The 19,011-nt window shown below is 46.0% G+C and overlaps 1 protein-coding gene across 2 annotated transcripts in view; it reads right to left on the bottom strand.

The window, feature by feature from the left end:
* FAS (Fas cell surface death receptor) overlaps positions 1-19,011 on the bottom strand; it is a 195,444-nt gene that overhangs the window by 113,149 nt on the left and 63,284 nt on the right. For both annotated transcript variants that reach the window (XM_078642877.1, XM_078642878.1), the window contains exon 5: positions 17,694-17,752. In XM_078642877.1, the coding sequence (XP_078499003.1) occupies positions 17,694-17,752 (59 nt within the window). The remainder of the gene's footprint in view (positions 1-17,693; positions 17,753-19,011) is intronic.

The following is a 19,011-nucleotide window of genomic DNA, read 5'->3' on the forward strand; positions in this document are numbered from 1 at the left end:
CAGAGTCGACGATTCAATCATACCCAGTTCCCCCTTTTCCCCCCCACCCACTTTAGCGCCCGAACTGTGCCAAAGCCATCCCTTAACTAACTTAATCTGAACTTGAAAACACATTTTGGGGCGCCCCCGCTCGGGGGTATCGCCAGGTACACACATCTCCATCCACGTAGTGGACGTGGACGGACGCCCATGTCGACTTTTTTATGTCGTGTGTGTAGTTTTTTCACCCTCCACCCACCAAATACCAACAAACAGTAGGCGGGCGCCATCGAACAATTCCCCCCATCAAAGATTTGATATACCTCAGGGACATTCGGTAGCTGCGGTTCATTCCAGTGCTAGCAACGAGGGTTGGACCTAGGGCTAGCGTCTGCACCCCCCTTACTACACGCTACTACCATTGGAGCCACTTGGCCCCCTGTTCATGATGCTTCGTCGTGCAACCATCTGTGGTCCCATGGTCCCCCATTACTCACTGCGAGGACAGACATCTCAGGTCCGCTGCTTCAGTGTTCAAAAAGAAAGGTCTGTGGCAGTACACCTCCAGGCCAAGTGTTCCGGGGTGAGTCAGTGTGCGCCACCCATACGCCTCTGCTTGGTCCCTGGGCCGCTTTCGTGTTCATCAAGGTTTCCATGCCACCCTATCGTTCATTCCACATCGCTGGTCGGTTCCGCTCTGTTCTGCTCCTTCCTTCGCTTCCCCTGCTGTTTGATGAATTCGTGCGCCGCCTGTACTGATTGCAAGATGACCGGTTTACTCAGGTTCGTGATTTTAAGTTTGGCCGGGTACAGCATGGCATATTCCAGACCAAGGTCACGTAGTTTCTTCTTCACCGGCGCAAATTCCTTCCGTGCTTGCTGCACCGCCATGGTGTGATCAGGGTAGAATTCCAGCGTGTTACCCTGGTGTGTGATTTTTCCCATTTCTCTGGCGAGTCGGAGGACTGTGTCTCTGTCCCTATAGTTGAGCGTACGCGCTATGATCATTCGTGGAGCGGCCCCCGGTTTCGGAACTGGCGCCAGGGAGCGGTGCGCTCTCTCGATCAGGAACACTGAGGATAGTTTGTCGGCGCCAAAGATTTCTGTTAGGAGGGACTCTATGTACGTTTCCATCCTCCCTGTGTTGGTGGATTCCGGCAGGCCGGAAATTCGGATGTTGTTCCTCCTGGACCTCGCTTCTTGGTCCTCCACCTTCGCTCGAAGGGTCTCCACCGTTTTCTCCAGTCCTCCGCATACCTTCGACGTGGTTGCATGGTCGTCTTCCACCCTGGATATCCGTTGTTCTGCTTCCTCCAGGCGCTCGTCGTGCTTCTCTATTTTAGCCGCCATACTGTCCACTCGCTGCACCACGCTGTCCAATTTCCCATTCATTTCCTGCAGACTCTGCTGGATTGCACGAAGCACCGCTTCCATGGCAGACCCCTCCGCCATTTCAACGTCACCTTCGGTTTCAAGGGTGGCCGACATTGTTTTGGGCTGCTTCCTTGTTTCAAAGGGGAGCTTGGACTGTTGTTTGTCCGGCTTCCCCATAGTCCGCAGTGGTAGTGGCGAGGTTTGTGCGGCCGCGTTTGGGCTGCCGGCCGTTAGCGTGCTCTTTCCCGCTGGTGCCTGGGCCCCCCCCCTCTGGGTGCGTCTGCTCATTTACCCCCGGGTGTGGCAGTAAGGGGACGTTGATTGGGTTGCTGCTCGATACCGGTCCGGTGTCAGAGTTTAGACGTGGTGAGTACCCAATGGCGCACTCCGGCCCTGAACTCTCTCGCTGTGGGTGTGGGAGGTAGCGTCTACTTCTTCAAGGGAAGCTCCACGCACCTCCGTTGAGCGCACTGTGCAGGGAGCTCGCCGGTCTGGGGGGTCAGCTGGTCTGGTCAGGCGGCGCTTAGCGCTGGGTTGGCTCACCTCGTCAGTCGCTATTCCCGCTCCCGATGGGGCTCCATGCCGCCTGTCCCAGGGGCCGCCGATACCGCCGGTCTCGTGCGTTCCAGCGCCGCCGCCATCTTGGGCGCAGTGGAACGCACACCGGACTTCTCCGTTTTTTTTCCCCGCATCTACCGGCCTCCGTTGTTTTGTCGCCTCGCTGCTCCTACAGCCGCTGCGGCGCGGCCTGGGATCACTCCGCAGCAACCCTCAGCGCTCCGCTGGTCAGTTGGTCGCTTCAGAGCAGCAGCCGTCAGGCGCGGCCATCTTGTCAGTGCCCCGGCGGCGTCTTGGGTTTCCGCTGTTTTCTCGCCGTGCAGCTCACCAAACTCTGTCAGAATCAGATCATTCTGACGGCTTTAGCTTCCGACACGCGGAGCTGGCCGCAGTTCAGCTGGGTCGGTGGTTTAGAAGGGCGAAAGGGTCGTTATGGTGGCGTCCATCCGGCGGAGCTGACAGTTCAGCCAGCCATCCCGCAGTGCGCCCTCTAGCGCCCCTTGTGTCCCCTGTCTTGAAGGAATCTCCAAGGGCCTGAGAAGAGCTGGCTCCCTGTTTTTTGAAGTCCCAGGAACAAAAGGACTTCACCCCCAGCTTCCCTGAACTCTGCTGAGAGAGTTCTGTCCCTCCTAGAGTGCTTGATCCAGTTGTGGGGCCTCTGGAGGTTGGACCTGTGCTGGGAAGCTTGAAACTAAGCTTGAGTGACTTTTGAATCTGAAAAGTGTCGCATCGCTCGCTTGCGGAGCGCATCCCCGACAGTGCGAGAAATTTCCCGCCGCTACGGAGGTCGAGATCGTCGCAGCGCCTGACGCTGCTGCCAGAGACGTCGCATCCTTCGTTTGCGGGACGCACCAGACCGGTGCGGGAGAATCGAACATCGCTGCGAGTATCGTCGCAGAGCCTGTCGTCGCTGGGTGAGAACGCCGCACCGCTTGCTTGCGGACCGCATCACGTCGCTGCGAGTGTCATCGCAGAATCATCGCATCGAGGAGCTGCGAGAGAAAGGATCGCCGCTGGACCGCGCATCGTCGCCCCGGAGATCGTCGCAGCACCTACGAGATCGTCGCATCGTGCCTTTGCGAGAACAGACTTCCTACGGAACCTACGCACCGGAATCCATACAAGTGGCCTTCCTCCCCATACAGACCGGATTCGTCGCAACACGCCCGCTGCTGCAGCGGGGCTGTCGCATCGCCTCCCCAGGGTCTCAGGAGCAACGCATCGCTTGTTTTCCACCGCACCAGCTTCTGCTTTTGGAACTTTGTTGCAACTAAAGGTACTGTGAGTAAACGTGACGCAACTGTGAACTTTTCACGCATCTGTGGTTTATTTTACCGCAACTTGAAGAATTTTAACGCAACCTTAAGAACTCTTTTTGAAACCATATTCTTGAACTGTGTATGTTGGATTTTTGTCGTTTTGGTCTTGTGTAGTTTAGATTAAAAATACCTTTATTTTTCTAAACTGTTGTGGAGTCAGTTTGTGGTGTTTTCACTGTGTTACTGTGAGTGTTGGTACAAATACTTTACGCATTGCCTCTGGTTAGCCTAGACTGCTCGGGCCAAGCTACCTAGAGGGTGAGCAGGGGTTATCTCAGAGGGTTATCTCCTTGCCCTGACTAGAAGCAAGGGTCCCTATTTGGACAGTGGTACCTACCTCTGCCAACTAGAGACCCCCAGATCTAACAGTCATCAAAAGAAACGTATGATCTGCAAGTTGCAAGGACAACAGCAGAGATACATAGCCTTTTATCAACAAATTGCCCTGTGCATTTCACAGAAATGCTAAGCCAAATCCTAAATATGTCAGATACCAGTGGCATTCCACATGTATTTAAGACAATTTTTTGGGGACTGTTAACACCCTTCAAAACAGTTCTGGGCATTTTTCCTAATTTTGTCCATTCTGTCTTGGGCGGCCTACCACTTCTTTTGGGACTCGTAGCAGGAATTTTATTTTTGATCCTTCTCCTCCGATATGGCAAGCCAAGTCGCAGACAAGACTCCAGCAACGATGGAAGAAACGATCCTAGCTATACGCTATCGGGACCGCATAACTAAAGTCCTTGGATTAGCCCGGCTAAGAGATCTGAATATGACCTGGTTTCTTTCATTCAGACCCATCTGGCAGAATTGCATCTTACCTGTGCTTCGATGTATGCTATGCGGAGAAGAATGCATGTTGGACATCTGTCTTACACTACCATCAGCAGTACCAATGGATACAGATACTTTGCTAAGTCCTGTAACGGCTCATGCATCGTGTTGTCCCCAGCGGCTACATATTCTGATGACGGCATTCGTTGAGACTTCATCACTACGATTATGTGGCAGTGAAGTACGAGATGAGAGCAGCATCACCCAGGTACGACCTTCTGTGAGCATTGCTGATCCTGACATCGATGATAGCAATCATTCTCACGACTGTACTGTTGCGGCATTTTCAAACTTGGTCGAACTTTCACCTGAAGCCGTAGACCAATTTTTTGAGAGTCTGTCTGAAATGATGTTCTCCCCTGAACAGAAAGAATAACTTTTCTAAGCAACGAGCACACAGCGTTCCCTGAACTCTGAATTCGGCCTTCAGCTTTGATAAACAAAAGCTACTGAAAACTTTTGGAACTGTTTTTTCCCCTGAAAGCGAAATTATTTTTTCTCACTTCCAAAATATTTACCTTTTTTAGGCACAAAGTACTCTGCTTAAAGTAGAACTATTCTTAGAGAACAGAGCTTCTATTTTAGGAACTCTAGAGACAATATATTACCTCAACCTCTAGCACAAGTACAAGCATTTGTATTATTATGTGATGGAATGGTCTCGACCTTCTCTTCTGTATTAAGAGCCATTCCATGTGTAATTTTCGCAAATCATTCAGCTGATAATTATATGCAATCCTTTTTTCTGAATGATAACACTGTTTGAAAAGCGTACAGTACCAATAATCATTTTCGTGTATTTACCATTTCAAATGCAAAGTATGTATTTTGGGGTGGGTTGGAAAAACACATCCACTTTTATATGTTTACTATTGCTTAGTTTTAGTAATGATGGACATTAGATCGTGGAGTGTGTGTTGTAATTCTATCTAGGACCCTAATTCGATATTCCTGATTTATGCCCTTATGTGGTTATAATAAATAATATCCTTATAAAGGCATAATAATCGTATCCATATTTAGTCGTAGCCCATGCAGTCCACATTAAGCAAGGCTACTTCCCCGGACTCCTAGAAAGCACAACGAGTTCTCTAAACAAACCAAACCTCCAGCAACCTGGGAAATCCCCATTGCTTTTGTTTTGATTTTGTCCTAGAACTCCTGTGAGCACTGTAAGAACGGCCAGTTCTTAGTGACATCTTTATTGACGGCTTATGTCCAACCTTACGTCAAACCCGGCACCTTCCAGGTATAAATATACCAACGCTGCCTTAAGCAAACACACGGTGGTTTGGAGCAGAGCGGCTATCTACTTGCCCGAGAGCCCAGCTGATGCGAGAGCCCACGGACGCCGCCCCTGAGAGAGACGCTGTCTTTTCTCCTGCCGAGAAATTCAGCTCCGGTGTTTCCAGATACCCTCGCGGGTTACTGGTATATCGAGTCCTGAAAGAGAGATACCAGACCTCCTGCTTTCTATTACCCAGGTACGGAGCTGACTAAACCCTTAAAGAGAATTCTTGATTCAGATTCTTGGCAAAACCAACTTAACTTAAACTGCTACTTACTTACTCCTTTCCACGTATTAGGCTTAGGTCAGGTACACCGGGGTAGGCGTATTTAGAAGCACCAGTTGAGTACATTAGTCAATGTATATATGTATGTATATATTTTATCTATTTTAAAGTATCTTATGGCTAAGAAACCATATCAATACTTTTACAGTATTATTTTATAATACTCCTTTTACTGTACGCACTTTACTTTACTATGAGTATTGCAATTGTGGCAATTCATTTCTCTTGCATGAGAAACAAGACTGCTCAATAAATAACACCTTTTATTGAAAACGCCCGTCTCTCTTTTCTCTGCACTCTGGTAAAACTAAGTATGCACACTTGACTGAGTGAAATAGCTGTCTATTGTTTTCACACGACTCTAGAGATACACTCTAATTCTGAGGGAGCAAAGTTGTCATGTTTTATGGTTGTCAGAAGCTAATCCCTTCTTGTCTATCCAGGGAGGTTAAACTCCTCCTCGTTTATTCGAGAAAGTTTCTAGTGACCTCTGAGCTAGCTGGCAAACCTTAAGTCTAATATAGTCAGTAGAGACCTAGTCGACCTCAGTCCTACGTCTACACTGCTGTTTATATTATTCCAATGCGCAGAGCCTATTGGGAATATAGGAACTACACTACATTACAGCACCTTAAACTTCTAGAACATACATATTTCACATCCAAATCATCTACCAATTTACATGAATTGATCGAGGCCAAAGCTGAACTTTATAAACTTGCCACAACGAAGCATGTAATATTCTCCTTAAAGTAAAGTCTAAATTTCACAGTGGCCAAAATAAAGTGGGTAAGATGCTAGCTAACTATTTGAAAATTAAATCTGAATGAAAACTCATGGGTTCTATTTTAAATGAATCAACTAACAAATTGGTATCGTCTGATGAGGAATTGCTAATGTTTTTCATGAATATTATCGTTCACTGTATTCAGATGACACAAATCCCTCCAATCAGAATTTAGATACCTTCTATTCGGGTCTCCCTTCCCCACCCTCTGTACCTGATGAATTTACCTCATTGGAGAAAGAGGTTAGTGCTCAAGAAATAACTAATGCTATTAAATTCTTTAAAAAACCTTAATAAATTATGACTGTAAAATATTTGCCAAGATTCTTGCTTTACGACTTGAAAATATTGTTCCTTTATTAGTTAAAACTGACCAAGTTGGATTTGTGAAGGGCAGGTTAGCCTCAGATAATGCTCGAATGTTTGAAAATATTATTTCCTATGGTAGGAAATCTAAATATCCTCTTGCAGCACTGTCTTTGGATGCTGAAAAGGCTTTTGACCGTATCAATTGGCAGTTTATGTTTAGGACCCTTCAATGGTTTAGCCTGGGTCCGACTTTAATTTCATATTTTAAGTTGTTTCTCTTGTCCTAGGGCCAGTATTTTTGTAAATAATCACTTTTCTAAATTTTTCTCCTTATCTAGAGGCACGCGCCAAAAATGTCCCCTTTCTCCCCTCTTATTTGTTTTATGCCTTGAACCCTTCCTTGAACACATCCGTTTCAATGCTCATAGAACTGGATTCACTTATAATTCCATAGAAACCAAGTTATCAGCATACGCAGAAGATATATTTATTTATATGTCAAACCCTATTACTTCTCTCCCCCCATTCATGGATGTTTGGCTGGACTCCAGTGTTTCAGGTTATAAATTAAACTTCTCTAAGACAGAAGTTTTAACCCTGAATCCCTCATGCTATCAATTTATGTTCACTGACACAAATTGCGCATGGAGTCCCACAAAAATTAAATACCTGGGTATTTGGTTTTCTGATTCGTTAAATACCACAATTAAACTTTTGTTTACTGCATTAATTACTAAAATTCAGTCACTCCTTCTTAGTTGGTCTCCCCTTTATCTCTCTTGGTGGGGTCGCCTGGATACTATTAAAATGATGATTGTCCCGCATGTCCTATACACAGTTTCCATGCTACCTACTCGGATCCCCATCTCATACTTTTCTGAAATTAACTCCATCTGTTCAAAATTTTTATGGAGTAACAAACATCCACAAATTGCTCTTTCAAAACTAATTGGTCCTAAATCTGAAGGCGGTGTCTGCTTCTCTAATTTCAAAGCTTACCATTCGGCCTTTTTGATTAAACAATCCAGTGCTCTATCCTATGACTTTGCAGATATCCCTCTTCCCAAATGGGTTGTTTTTGAACGCTCTTTATTAAAGGATTTATCCTTTCAAAACATATTGTATATGTCTAATAGTACCTTCTTATCCACAAATCCCATTTTAAAATATTCCCAGAGCTTATTATATAACACATATTCCTCAGGATTAACACCATTTCAATGTTGTTTATCCTCCACTTTATGGTATAATAAATATCCCAAATATAAAGGTAAATCATTTTATTACAAATATTGGAAGGAGAAGGGAATTCATTTCGTATACCAATTGATTCACCAAAATTCCGTTATTCACTTTCCTGATTTACAAATCCAATTTCATTTACCCAACTTTTGTATTGATGAATGTACCGCTATCTCAACTGCCTTACTATCACAATTAGCCATTCATGAACTTCCAAATGGTACTCCATCTCTTACACCAACAACCCCATTAGATAGTCTGTTTCAGACTCACAGACCTAATGCAGCTCTTGTCTACAAACTATCGATGTCACATATTGTGGAGAGACCTAAATCCCCTATTGAAAGAGCTTGGGAAACAGACTCTTTCCCTTTCTATCACGACTTGGGATAAGTTAGGGTCTAAGGGCCAGATGTAGGTAATTTGATTTTACCGATTCTTAAATACCGAATTTTACCGATTCGGTATTCAAAAATCGGTAAATGATATGTAGGTAAAAAAAATCTGTATTTTTTACTGATTCGGCCAAATTTCTGTCACCTACATGCGGATCGCTCAATACCGGTCGGTAACGGCCGAAAATACCGATTTTCGGCCGTTACCGACCGACCTACATCTGGCCCTAAATTATTTAAAGTTTCTCTTGCTGCTCGCATAACCCAAACTTTGTATTTTCTTTATAATAAGGCTGATATTACTCCTATTTGTATTTCCAAGTTTTCCCCATCCTCGTCTCCATTATGCTGGTCTTGTTCTAATGATACTGGCATGTTGAGACATTAACTTTATGATTGTTCAAATGTATTAATATTTTGGAAATCTGTTTGGACTATTTGCATGAAACAATTTTAATGTGATTTTCCATTATCATTACAAAACATATTTTTAGGCTCTTCATCACCTGCTGTTGAAGAATTCTATTCTATTTCCATGTTATTTGACTTGTTTATTGCATTAGCATTTAAAGTTATCTTATTGTCTTGTAAAGATAATTCCAAATTATCTTCATTAACTTGGTGGAATTTTATTTGTGATGAACACAGAATTGCTAATGTTTCCTCTATTTCTCTCGCTCAAAAAATTAAAGCTGATCTTCTCTGGCTACCCTTTACATCATATCTCTCTTCACATGCTACTTTACACTAATTCTTTTTTTCTTTTTCTCTATCAACGTGTTCTTTAAATTTTCTGAACTTTCTTCTTTTTTATCTTTCTTTCTTCTTTTCTTTCTCTTTTCTTGTTCTTCTCATGCTGTTTACGTATTGTATTTACATATTGATCACTTTATTGTAATATGTTCATATATTCTATGAATGTGTTGTCTTTCTTTTTCTTCTCCTGAAAATTTAATAAAATTCTTAAACAAAAAAAAAGTGTTGTTTCATGTATTAGTGCTGGAAAAGAATTAACTGTTGCTGCTCTTGTCGGAATAAAAATGGATAAACAGAGCTGGAATTTGGAACAAGCATTTGAATGCAATCACGGCACTCGTGCTTTAGCTGGAAACATCTTAAGCTGAAGCTTGGGTGCCCTGATTGCTTCAAAAGTAAGGAAATAGAAAAACACTTTTTTCTATTTCTTTACTTTTGAAGTAATTGCGGTACCACGCTTTAGCTTAAGATGTTTACAGCCAAAGCATGAGTGCAGCGCTTGTAACCAAAGAAAATAAAGAGAAAAAAATGGCGGCCGCACGTCCTGTTTTTCTCTCTTTATTTACTTTGGTTACAATTGCTGCACTCGCGCTTTAACTATAAATATCTTAAGCTAAAGCGCAGTGCCACGATTGGTTCAAAAGTAAAGAAATTGAAAAACTAAATTTTTCAATTTCTTTATTTTAAAGCAATTGCAGCACCAGCGCTTTACAGTTCAAGCTCAAGTGTGGCAATTGTAACCAAAGTAATTAAAGATGGAAAAAATAATTGCAGCGCGCATGGCACACTGAATGTAAGCAAAGCACATCGTGCCTACAGCAAGAGAAACTCAATAAAGAAAAAAGTGCTTACAGACTTATGAATACGTACCGTGTAACAACCGAAGTAAAGGGGCCAGTCGCCATGGGAGGTTACAGATGAAGACAAGGTGACACTAAGGATGGACTAACAGGCCTATTTATGAATCAGAATCCAGCATTTACGAAGGGCAATGACACAAGCCAATTGAAAAATATGGGCGGAGAGTGGGCGGGGCTCCTATTCCATACCCCACACAACAAGTCTCACAGAGCAGCGCATGCACGCTGACTCTAGGCTCGACCTAAAAAACAGTGGGTGTCCATGTAAAAAAAAAAGTGTAGTTGGGCATCTCAGGGGAGTATGACTCGTATTTGAGATCTATTCAGCTCTGAGGACTGGGAGAGAAGACTGTGAAAGGAGTGCAGGGTAAAGTTGTGACAACCTATCCTTCTCTCCATCTTTCACTCTCTCACTCTCTGGCAGAACAGGCAAGGGTAGTGGCAGTGAATCTTTCAGCACCAACCGCCTGTGCCTCATGAGCAGTGATGTTTGTGTATGGCTCAGTCAACAACACTGCGTGTCCCCTCACTCCCCCATCACAGGCCCACCTATTTGACATCAGCTCCCCAGCTGCAGGAGCCAACACTTTCCTCTGGCCAAGGGGACCCGGGCTGCAGTACAAGTCCTATAGGCACTGCTAAGGGGCTAACTCCAGCAGCAAACTCACACAGCTTCTTAGTCTCTCCACTCAGACCCACTGCTAACCTTCCTGATCCCTTCTCTCCCAAATCTTCAGACAATTCATTCAGCAGAAAGGACATAGCGCTTTCTCTGTGGAAAGCTCCTGGGATCGAAGTACCATAAAAAGGAAAGGGAAGCCCTCCTGTCCTCAACAGCGATCAAAGCCAACTTCACCATTTCATTTCAGAAATTCCTGCATCAGTGCACCATTTCCATTATCCTTGACATATCTGTACTCCTCCTCACTTGCTTCTTTTAGTTTATTTAGTCTACCTATTTTACTTTCCTCCAGTGGCTATCTTTTCTCGTTTCTTTTGTCTCTTTCTTATGTTACCTTCCTCTCTCATATTCTTCCTCCTATATGGTTATCACTCGGGTCTAGTGAACTTGCCGTTTTCTGCATGCACAGTTCACTAGTTTTTGCTACATAAAGATTAGTACTGAAGCAGCATAATGGTGAATGGCTTCACATCAGCACGAAAAAGTACGTTTTTTTCAATACAATAAACTACTTTCCATGTTAATGGCAACATTTGCTTAATGAGCTTCACAATCAGAATGAGTTCAGAGTCTTAACACAATAATATTAAAACATGTTCACTCCACATTATTCCCTACAGTAGACTGCTCTCCGAATTAGGTAGTGGAAAGTGGTTAAGTCTGTGCATTGATAAACCGCACGGTGCAGATTTAAAGAAAAACCAATAAGATACTCATGTTTAAAAATAGACCCCCGTGAATGCCAACAAAGCCACCATTTTCAATGATAAACCTGGACTCTATCACTCAATATGAAACTCTAGATAGAGTAGTAATTCTGTTATGATGCAAAGGACCGACACAGACAACAATTTGCTAGTAGAAGAACTTTAATGAGGCAGATATGAAACTCCACACCATCTTCACCAGAAACAGCTGGACACCAACTGACAAACCGTCACCCCAAGAACCATGGAATCATGATGGAACCCACATACATCACAAAGGAGAGCAACCTAGCTGGAACAGCCTAAGCACAACACAACACATTCTTGCTCCAGCAGAGTGTTAAAGGAGCTGTACAGCAAATGATGTCACACTATACCTCAAAACCCCTGCATACGTCATCAAAGAAAGGAACATTCTATAATGCCTATTGTTGGTAATTTTTAGAAATGGATGACTGTTCTTTCCTCTTCCCTGGAAAGTGAGGTTTTGATCAACAGGTCCTTGTTGGAGTTTGTTAACTGAATGCCATCGAACTGCTTGGTCTGTTCTGCTCTGTCTCCCTCTTGTACGAGTTACCCAAGAAGCTGCAGGATTATCTGAACCTGAATATAGTAACAGATGGGGACAAGCAAGACTATCCAAAGAACATACAGCAGAAATGCCCATTGCATGCTATTAACATTAAGGAGTGGCAAAGAGACCTGGGAGATGAGCAGGCTGTTGGGCAATGGGCAATGGATAGGTTCTGAACATTAACTATGCAAAGTTTCATAAATGCCCATTTCAAATTCATCTGTTTTAGGTATTAATACAGGATAGACTGCACCATAAAACCTCTGAAAAGGGATCTGGTAAAATCACAGGAGGCCTATGCTGCCACTCCTACAAGGGCTATAGGACACCTACGCTTGCTTTGTTCAAGTGTGGCTGACCTACTGGCGAGTGCCCGACTTACTGCACAACTCTAACTGTAAGACAGTGTGGAGTTATGGATGTTGGACATGACCGCATAAAATAAGTAAAGCAAGCAGGTGTAGAAATTTGTTCACATAGCGTTCTAGTTGGGCAAGAGACAACAGGCAAAGGTGTATATGATGCAGGACATGCCAAACCATCTACATTAGCTAAGTGATTCTTTGGGAAAATGTGGTCATTGGAAGTGACCTTATCAGTTTGGGGAGGGGGGAGAGAAAGAGAGAGAGGGAGGGAGGGGAAGAGACAGACAGAGAGAGAAAGAGAGACAGAGACAGAGACAGAGAGAGAGAGAGAGAGAGAGAGAGAGAGAGAGAGAGAGAGAGAGAGAGAGATGTTTACCTGCTAAAATGGCTTATCTCATTATGAGAACTTTGAACATGGAATTATGAAACACAAGGATGACCAGCAGATTATGCGGCCTAATCTGCCCAATCTACTGAAGAAATAGGAATACATATTTTTTGCATATTTTTGGTGTATCACTGAGATTTTGCATTTTATTTATCAAGTATGAATTTAGGGAGAGGCGTGGCTACGGGATCGTCCAAAATGGTCGCATCCTCGTAGAGCTCCGCCGGTCGGGCATTCCCAGCAGCCCTTTCCTGGCGTGGAGCGAGCGAAGCCGCATGGATCACTCTCCCCCTGGCGAACGCTGACCCCGGCCATGGGTCCGTGTCCAGCTGAGACGACGACGGCACCTCTGGAGGCGGTGATCTGGCTGCATGGTGTCGGGCCTACACTGCGGAAGATGGCGCCGCTGAAACAATCGGAGACCGGGTAAGGCGGCGCCACCGTTCTGCCCACCCGCGGACCTCCCACTAGCGCCCGTCACTCTGGGGATTGTCCCCGCTCGCTGTCTCCCGTTCGCCCCCCCCCCCGCTGGGCACACGCATCCGCTGCGGAGGTTTCGGCCATTCGGGCCTGCGGCGCATTTGTGAGGCCGGCGCCCGCGGTGGACTGGGGGGCCGGCTGGGGGTACTAGTGGTGCCGGTCGACTCCCTGAGGGGGCGGGGTGCCGGGGGGTGACTGCGGGCTGGTGGGGGCCTGGTGTCTGCGCTTTTCCCCCCCTTTGGGACCCGGGGGGGGGCGCTCTTGGACGGGGGGTGGGCTTGTTGCCTCACTATCCCGCCCTCCTCCTATCCTTGGCCCTCTCTTGGCCGACCTTGGGAGCATGTCTCGCCCGGCGGCAGCAATTCCATCCTCCTGCTGGCCCACCCAACAATCCTGATCAAGACCCCCGAGGGACTCAAACAAAAGATACTGCGGCACATATTTTCGCCGGACCACGGCCGGCCACAAGGGTCGTAAATCAGCCATCCCAGTGAAGACTCTCGCCAGTACATCGACTCCCCTTGGCATCAGGCAGCACCTGACGGCCTCCTTGCCCTGGCAGCCCCCTGGCTGGGCCTGATACCCTTGGAGCCCTGGGGTAATAACAGCTCCACACAACCACCTTGAACTACCGTCTACGACCTCCCTGAGGCCCGGGTTTCACCATAGCCCCCTACTACCTGGCTAACCTCCACGCCTGCACGTCACAAACGGTATTGCACTACCTGAGGTCCTATCGCGACAATGGTCAAGAAAGACCCAAGACAGCCTAAACTACAATTTGAAAAGCCCCCAGATGTCTCGGTGGACCCCTCTGCGGACCCCTCCGCTGCAGCTGCTGCGCCTGCGGAGGCGGCTGACTCGAACTCACTGGCTGCCGCCATGATAGCCGAAATAAGATCTGGCTTCAAGGCCCTGGACGCCCGTTTCGACGACCTGGATATAAAATTGGCCACTATGAACGCCAAAATCCAGGGCCACGACCGCAGGCTCGACGTGGTGGAGTCCAGGGTTTCTGACCTCGAAGATGGCACCTCTTCCTACCTGAAACGACTAGAGAGGGTTGAGAAGATCCTCAAAGACGTGGCAATGAAGAACGAGGATTTGGAGGCAAGGGGACGCCGCAACAACATACGCCTTCTTGGCGTTCCGGAAACAACACCCACTGGTCCTCTAGACACATTTGTGGAACAGCTCCTGTCGGATCTTTTCGGCAGGGAAACCTTCACCCAGGGCTTTGTGGTGGAACGTGCGCATCGGTCCCTGGGCCCTCGTCCTAAGCCAGGCCTACCACCTAGACCAATCATCGCACGGCTGATGAACTTCCGCGACCGTGACTCGGCCCTCCGTGCAGCCCGTGAGAAGGGCGACGTCCAATGGCAGGGCAACAGACTGTCCTTCTTTCCAGACTTTACGTTCATGGTGCAGGAGGCTAGACGGAAATACCAGAGCGTCAAGGCCATATTGAGGAATCTAGGACTCCGTTATGGTATGCTCTACCCGGCCCGACTTAGGGTTGACATTGATGGCAAGGCGAAAATCTTTGATACACCACAAGCCGCTCAAGATTTCTTCCGCAACTTCAAACATTAGAGAGGTGGTTCGCCCGGTGGCTCTCGGCCACATTCCCCTCCTCAGCAGTCCTCGCAATCCAGTATGGACCTCTTTTCCCAGACCGGGAATGGCTGAATAACTGTTACTGCTCTACTCCAATGTTCAGGAGATGTCTAGTGGTTGTTGCTCGTTCGACTGCATATTACCATTCTAATGTTTTACTTTTCAGACTGCTGGTTGCCCGACTGGCGTGGTGTTGCCATGCCCCATGGTGAATACCTCCATGGTTTATTTTTGTGGGAACGGTACTTGGGTATTCCTCTTTCTAGTTAGGGAGAGGGTGGGTGGAGGGTGGGAAGGTTTTTTTTTTTGGGGCTTTGTGTTCCCTTTTTTATTGCTTATTGCAGTTTGCAAGATGTGTTAATACTATCAGGCAATACGACTAACCGATACTTTGAATCCGCTTCTAAGACATTGCTAATATGGTTACGCTAGGTAATGTGTCCGGTCCTTCCGGACTTTCACTGATGACCTGAAATGTGCGAGGCCTGAATGATAATAGGAAGCGGAGGCGAGTCCTGGCTTTTGTGGCGCGTCATAGGGTGGATGTCCTGTTTATGCAGGAAACTCATTTAGCTGTCACGGCAGTTGGTGGCCTGGCATCAGGGTGGGGCCCACATAGATACTTCTCCAGTTATAGTTCGTACACCAGATGGGTGGCCATCCTTGTACACAAGCGCGTCCAGTTCGCACACTTTGCCACAATTGGCGACCCTCAAGGTCGTTTTCTGATCGTCACTGGGCAGATAATGGGACATAGGATATCCTTGGTCTGTGTCTACGGCCCGAATACTGACACTCCCTCTTTTTTCCAATCCCTTTCCACTCACCTCCTTGCGATAAGACACCGGGCTGTTGATTCTTGGCGGGGACTTTAACCTACTTCTGGACCATGATAGGGACAGCACAGCCTCCACTCCCGACTCCAAACCCCACTCCCGCCTGGCCCTCTGTGATATATGCACACACTATTCCCTTGTGGACGTTGAGGCACACTTACACACTAACAACCCTGCCTTCACTCACTACTCCGGGTTCCACAACACATGGACCAGACTAGATTACTGGCTGGTCTCACCTATGATCGCTGGTTGGTTGGGAGCGATCCACACTCTCCCCCGCACTCTCTCCGATCATAGTCCGATCACGCTTCAACTGTTTGTCCCAAGGGAAGGGGGTTACGAGAGACGTTGGCGTTTTCCCTGGAAGGGCACTACTTGACCCCGTCTATACGGAAGAAATAAGACAAGCGATCGAAGATTACTTCGATTTGAATACTGGCTCCGTTGACACATGGGCAGTACTGTGGGAGGGTTTCAAGGCATTCATTAGAGGGGTGTGCATTTCGAAGCACGCAGGGATCCTCCGAGACCTGCGTTCCACCTTAGACAAGCTTGAGGAGGAAATTACGGCCGCGGACCGCGAACTACTGATTGCCCCCTCGGAGGCCCTGTCCACCAGTCGTTTAGCGCTAAACATGAAATTCCGAGACGCGGCGGACAGAGAACTTTCCTTTCTTAACAAACACTGCGCTGCACGGCGATATAGAGAGGGCGACCGCCCTGGTCGCCTGTGGCAAACACCCTCCGGCCGCCTAGGGGCCCTACTTGTATTATTTCCATGACAGGTCCAGACGGCTCTCCGGTACAATCCACGCCTGGGCACGTTTCCCCTCATTTCCTCTGGCCCCTGATGAAGTCCCCCCTCTGACGTTGCTCATACAAAGTCCATCCAGCGCACATCTAATCTCCAAATTATATAAACTATGCGCTACCCTTAAACCTCTCGATGACTCCAAACTTAGAACCGAATGGGAGACAGACCTGGGTGGCCCTATCTCAGATGAGCAATGGACGTACTGCTGTGCGGCCACGTCGAGTGTCTCCTTGAACAGTCGGCACAAATTGTTGCAGTTTAAATTCCTCCGGCGGATGTATTTTACCCCAGCACGTGCGCATAGAATAGACAACTCCCGACCCCACAATTGCCCGAAGTGCCGCTCCCCTTTTGCAGACTTTGCACACTTAACATGGACATGCCCTAAGATACATCAATACTGGTCAGACGTCCACTCTGCAATGGGGGTTATACTCTCTATACCACTCCTACCCAACTCGGAGATTGCGCTGCTGGGATATGTTGCAAACTTCCCCCGAACCGTTAGAAAATTAGCAGCGCTTGGCTTCATGTTGGCCAAAAGGGAAATAGCGTTGCTCTGGGGTAGCGGGAAGGCCCCTACTCTCCGATCATGGTTAAACAGCTTAGCAATGTGCAACACGAACTGCGAGGAGTTCAGTACTCTGCTCCCCCCCACTTCCAGACCTATTGACATATGGGAACCCTATCGCATTTACATCTCCCGACAACGAGATGCCCAGGAGTCGCTGACACAATCCGGCATCACCCCGGCTGGGGTGGGCTGACCCTCTCAATCTTAGCATCTGTACGGCGTACTCCCAGGATGGACATATTACATTAATGGTCATTTTTGTGTTTACTGCACTTTCATATACATTATTGGTTATTACAATGTTTACCGATCAATAGGATGCCTCCGATATAAAGCAACACTATGCTGCCAGGGTTTTCCCCTCGTAGACCTTCCCTTGACATTTGTAATTTCTGTTCCTATTGTCTGGATATGTTTCGTTACGCTATGATCACTGTCATTATTCGATATATCACTGCAATGCTTTTGTTTTATCATGCACTTGTTGAACTGGTATCTTGAGTTTATCATGTTTTGGCATTATTTTTATTTTGGATTTGCTCTTCGTCCTATGTGAAACTTTAAATAAAGTTTAAAACAAACAAAAAAAATATATGAATATAGGCATTCCGTTAAAACAACATATTTTTAGAACATTCGAAAATACAAGAAACTTGTGATTACCTTCACATAAAGCATTTTTCTGCTTTGTACATCGTTCCAAGATTTTCCCATTTTCACACCTTGAAAAAAAGTTAGAAATCAATACACTGGAAACTGAAAACATAATTGAATTAAAGGGGTAATATTGAGAATTTTAAAATGTGAAAACAACTCTCAACAAAACATCAGCTTCGGGGTACTAAAGAACTGGAAGCCCTTTAAGCCTGCTATTTTCACTGCCTACTCTCATCGCCTGGGCAACAATAAGTGATCTTCGAGTTACATTTGTAACGTTCAATAGGGCATACAATTCATCTCTGCGCTTCTAACTCCTCCTCTTGGACGACACTCCACCCCCTCTTTAATGCCCTCATTACAATTAGTTTCTTTAATTCAGATGAGTCTGGTTAAAGAAATTACCGGCCCAATCAAAGTAATCAGTGTCACAGGAAAACCACAGACCTGTTTACTTTCATCTGGACATTTCAGCTGCCGAAAGCAGCCAAATTCACTGAGCGAAAGTTTAGGCAACAAGCACTGGCAAAGTCGACAGGTCTCGCCTATGCGAGAGCTACTGGCTTAGCAATGTCTTTTAGCCATGTTGAACAGAAGCGTGGCTGTGCAGCATCGCTAAAGATTAAGTTAAAGTGCACGCTGCTGTAAAACAACATATTGACAAACCCAGCAGCTCTCGTATAGGCGATACTCATTGCCTTTGATAAGTCTTGTTGACTGTGTGTTTTTACCCATACTATTCGTTTGTATAGGTAATGCCCTCGAAATGACTGTGCAACCACTGCGACGAGTGCTTCACAATGCGTTTTTGAATCACAAAGTACTTTTATTAAAATTGCATATATGGCCAGTGAGGAGGTTAAAGGTTTTGATTTTAGTTATTATTTTTCAAAACAGAGAGCATCAACAGTACTACTGCTGTGTAAAGGACCATCCATGTGCTATCAAACCTAATCATAGCCCATAAGCCTTGAGATGGTGGGGTCCCTTACACCACAAAATTGCAATCACTCCTCATTTTGCCATGTCAAAAAATAATGAATACTAAAGTATATATGTCCACACCTAATGTCAATTAGTGGCACAATGATTGTAAAATTCTGCAACTTTATGAAAGAAACTTTCTCTGAAAACACAGCACAAAAGTAACCATCTCTCTTATTTTGTAATTGTGTTTTCACTTTGCAGTTTAAAACTGCATGAGTTTGTCAAGACTTCCACACAAACTGGCTAATGAAGGGGCATTGTGAAGAACATACAATCATAGCAATAAGATATTGCAGCTGGCATTAAATAACCCTCTTGAGAAACACCAATGAAAACA

The sequence above is a fragment of the Lissotriton helveticus genome, chromosome 5_1, assembly GCF_964261635.1.
Source record: "Lissotriton helveticus chromosome 5_1, aLisHel1.1, whole genome shotgun sequence".
Taxonomy (NCBI): Eukaryota; Metazoa; Chordata; class Amphibia; order Caudata; family Salamandridae; genus Lissotriton; species Lissotriton helveticus.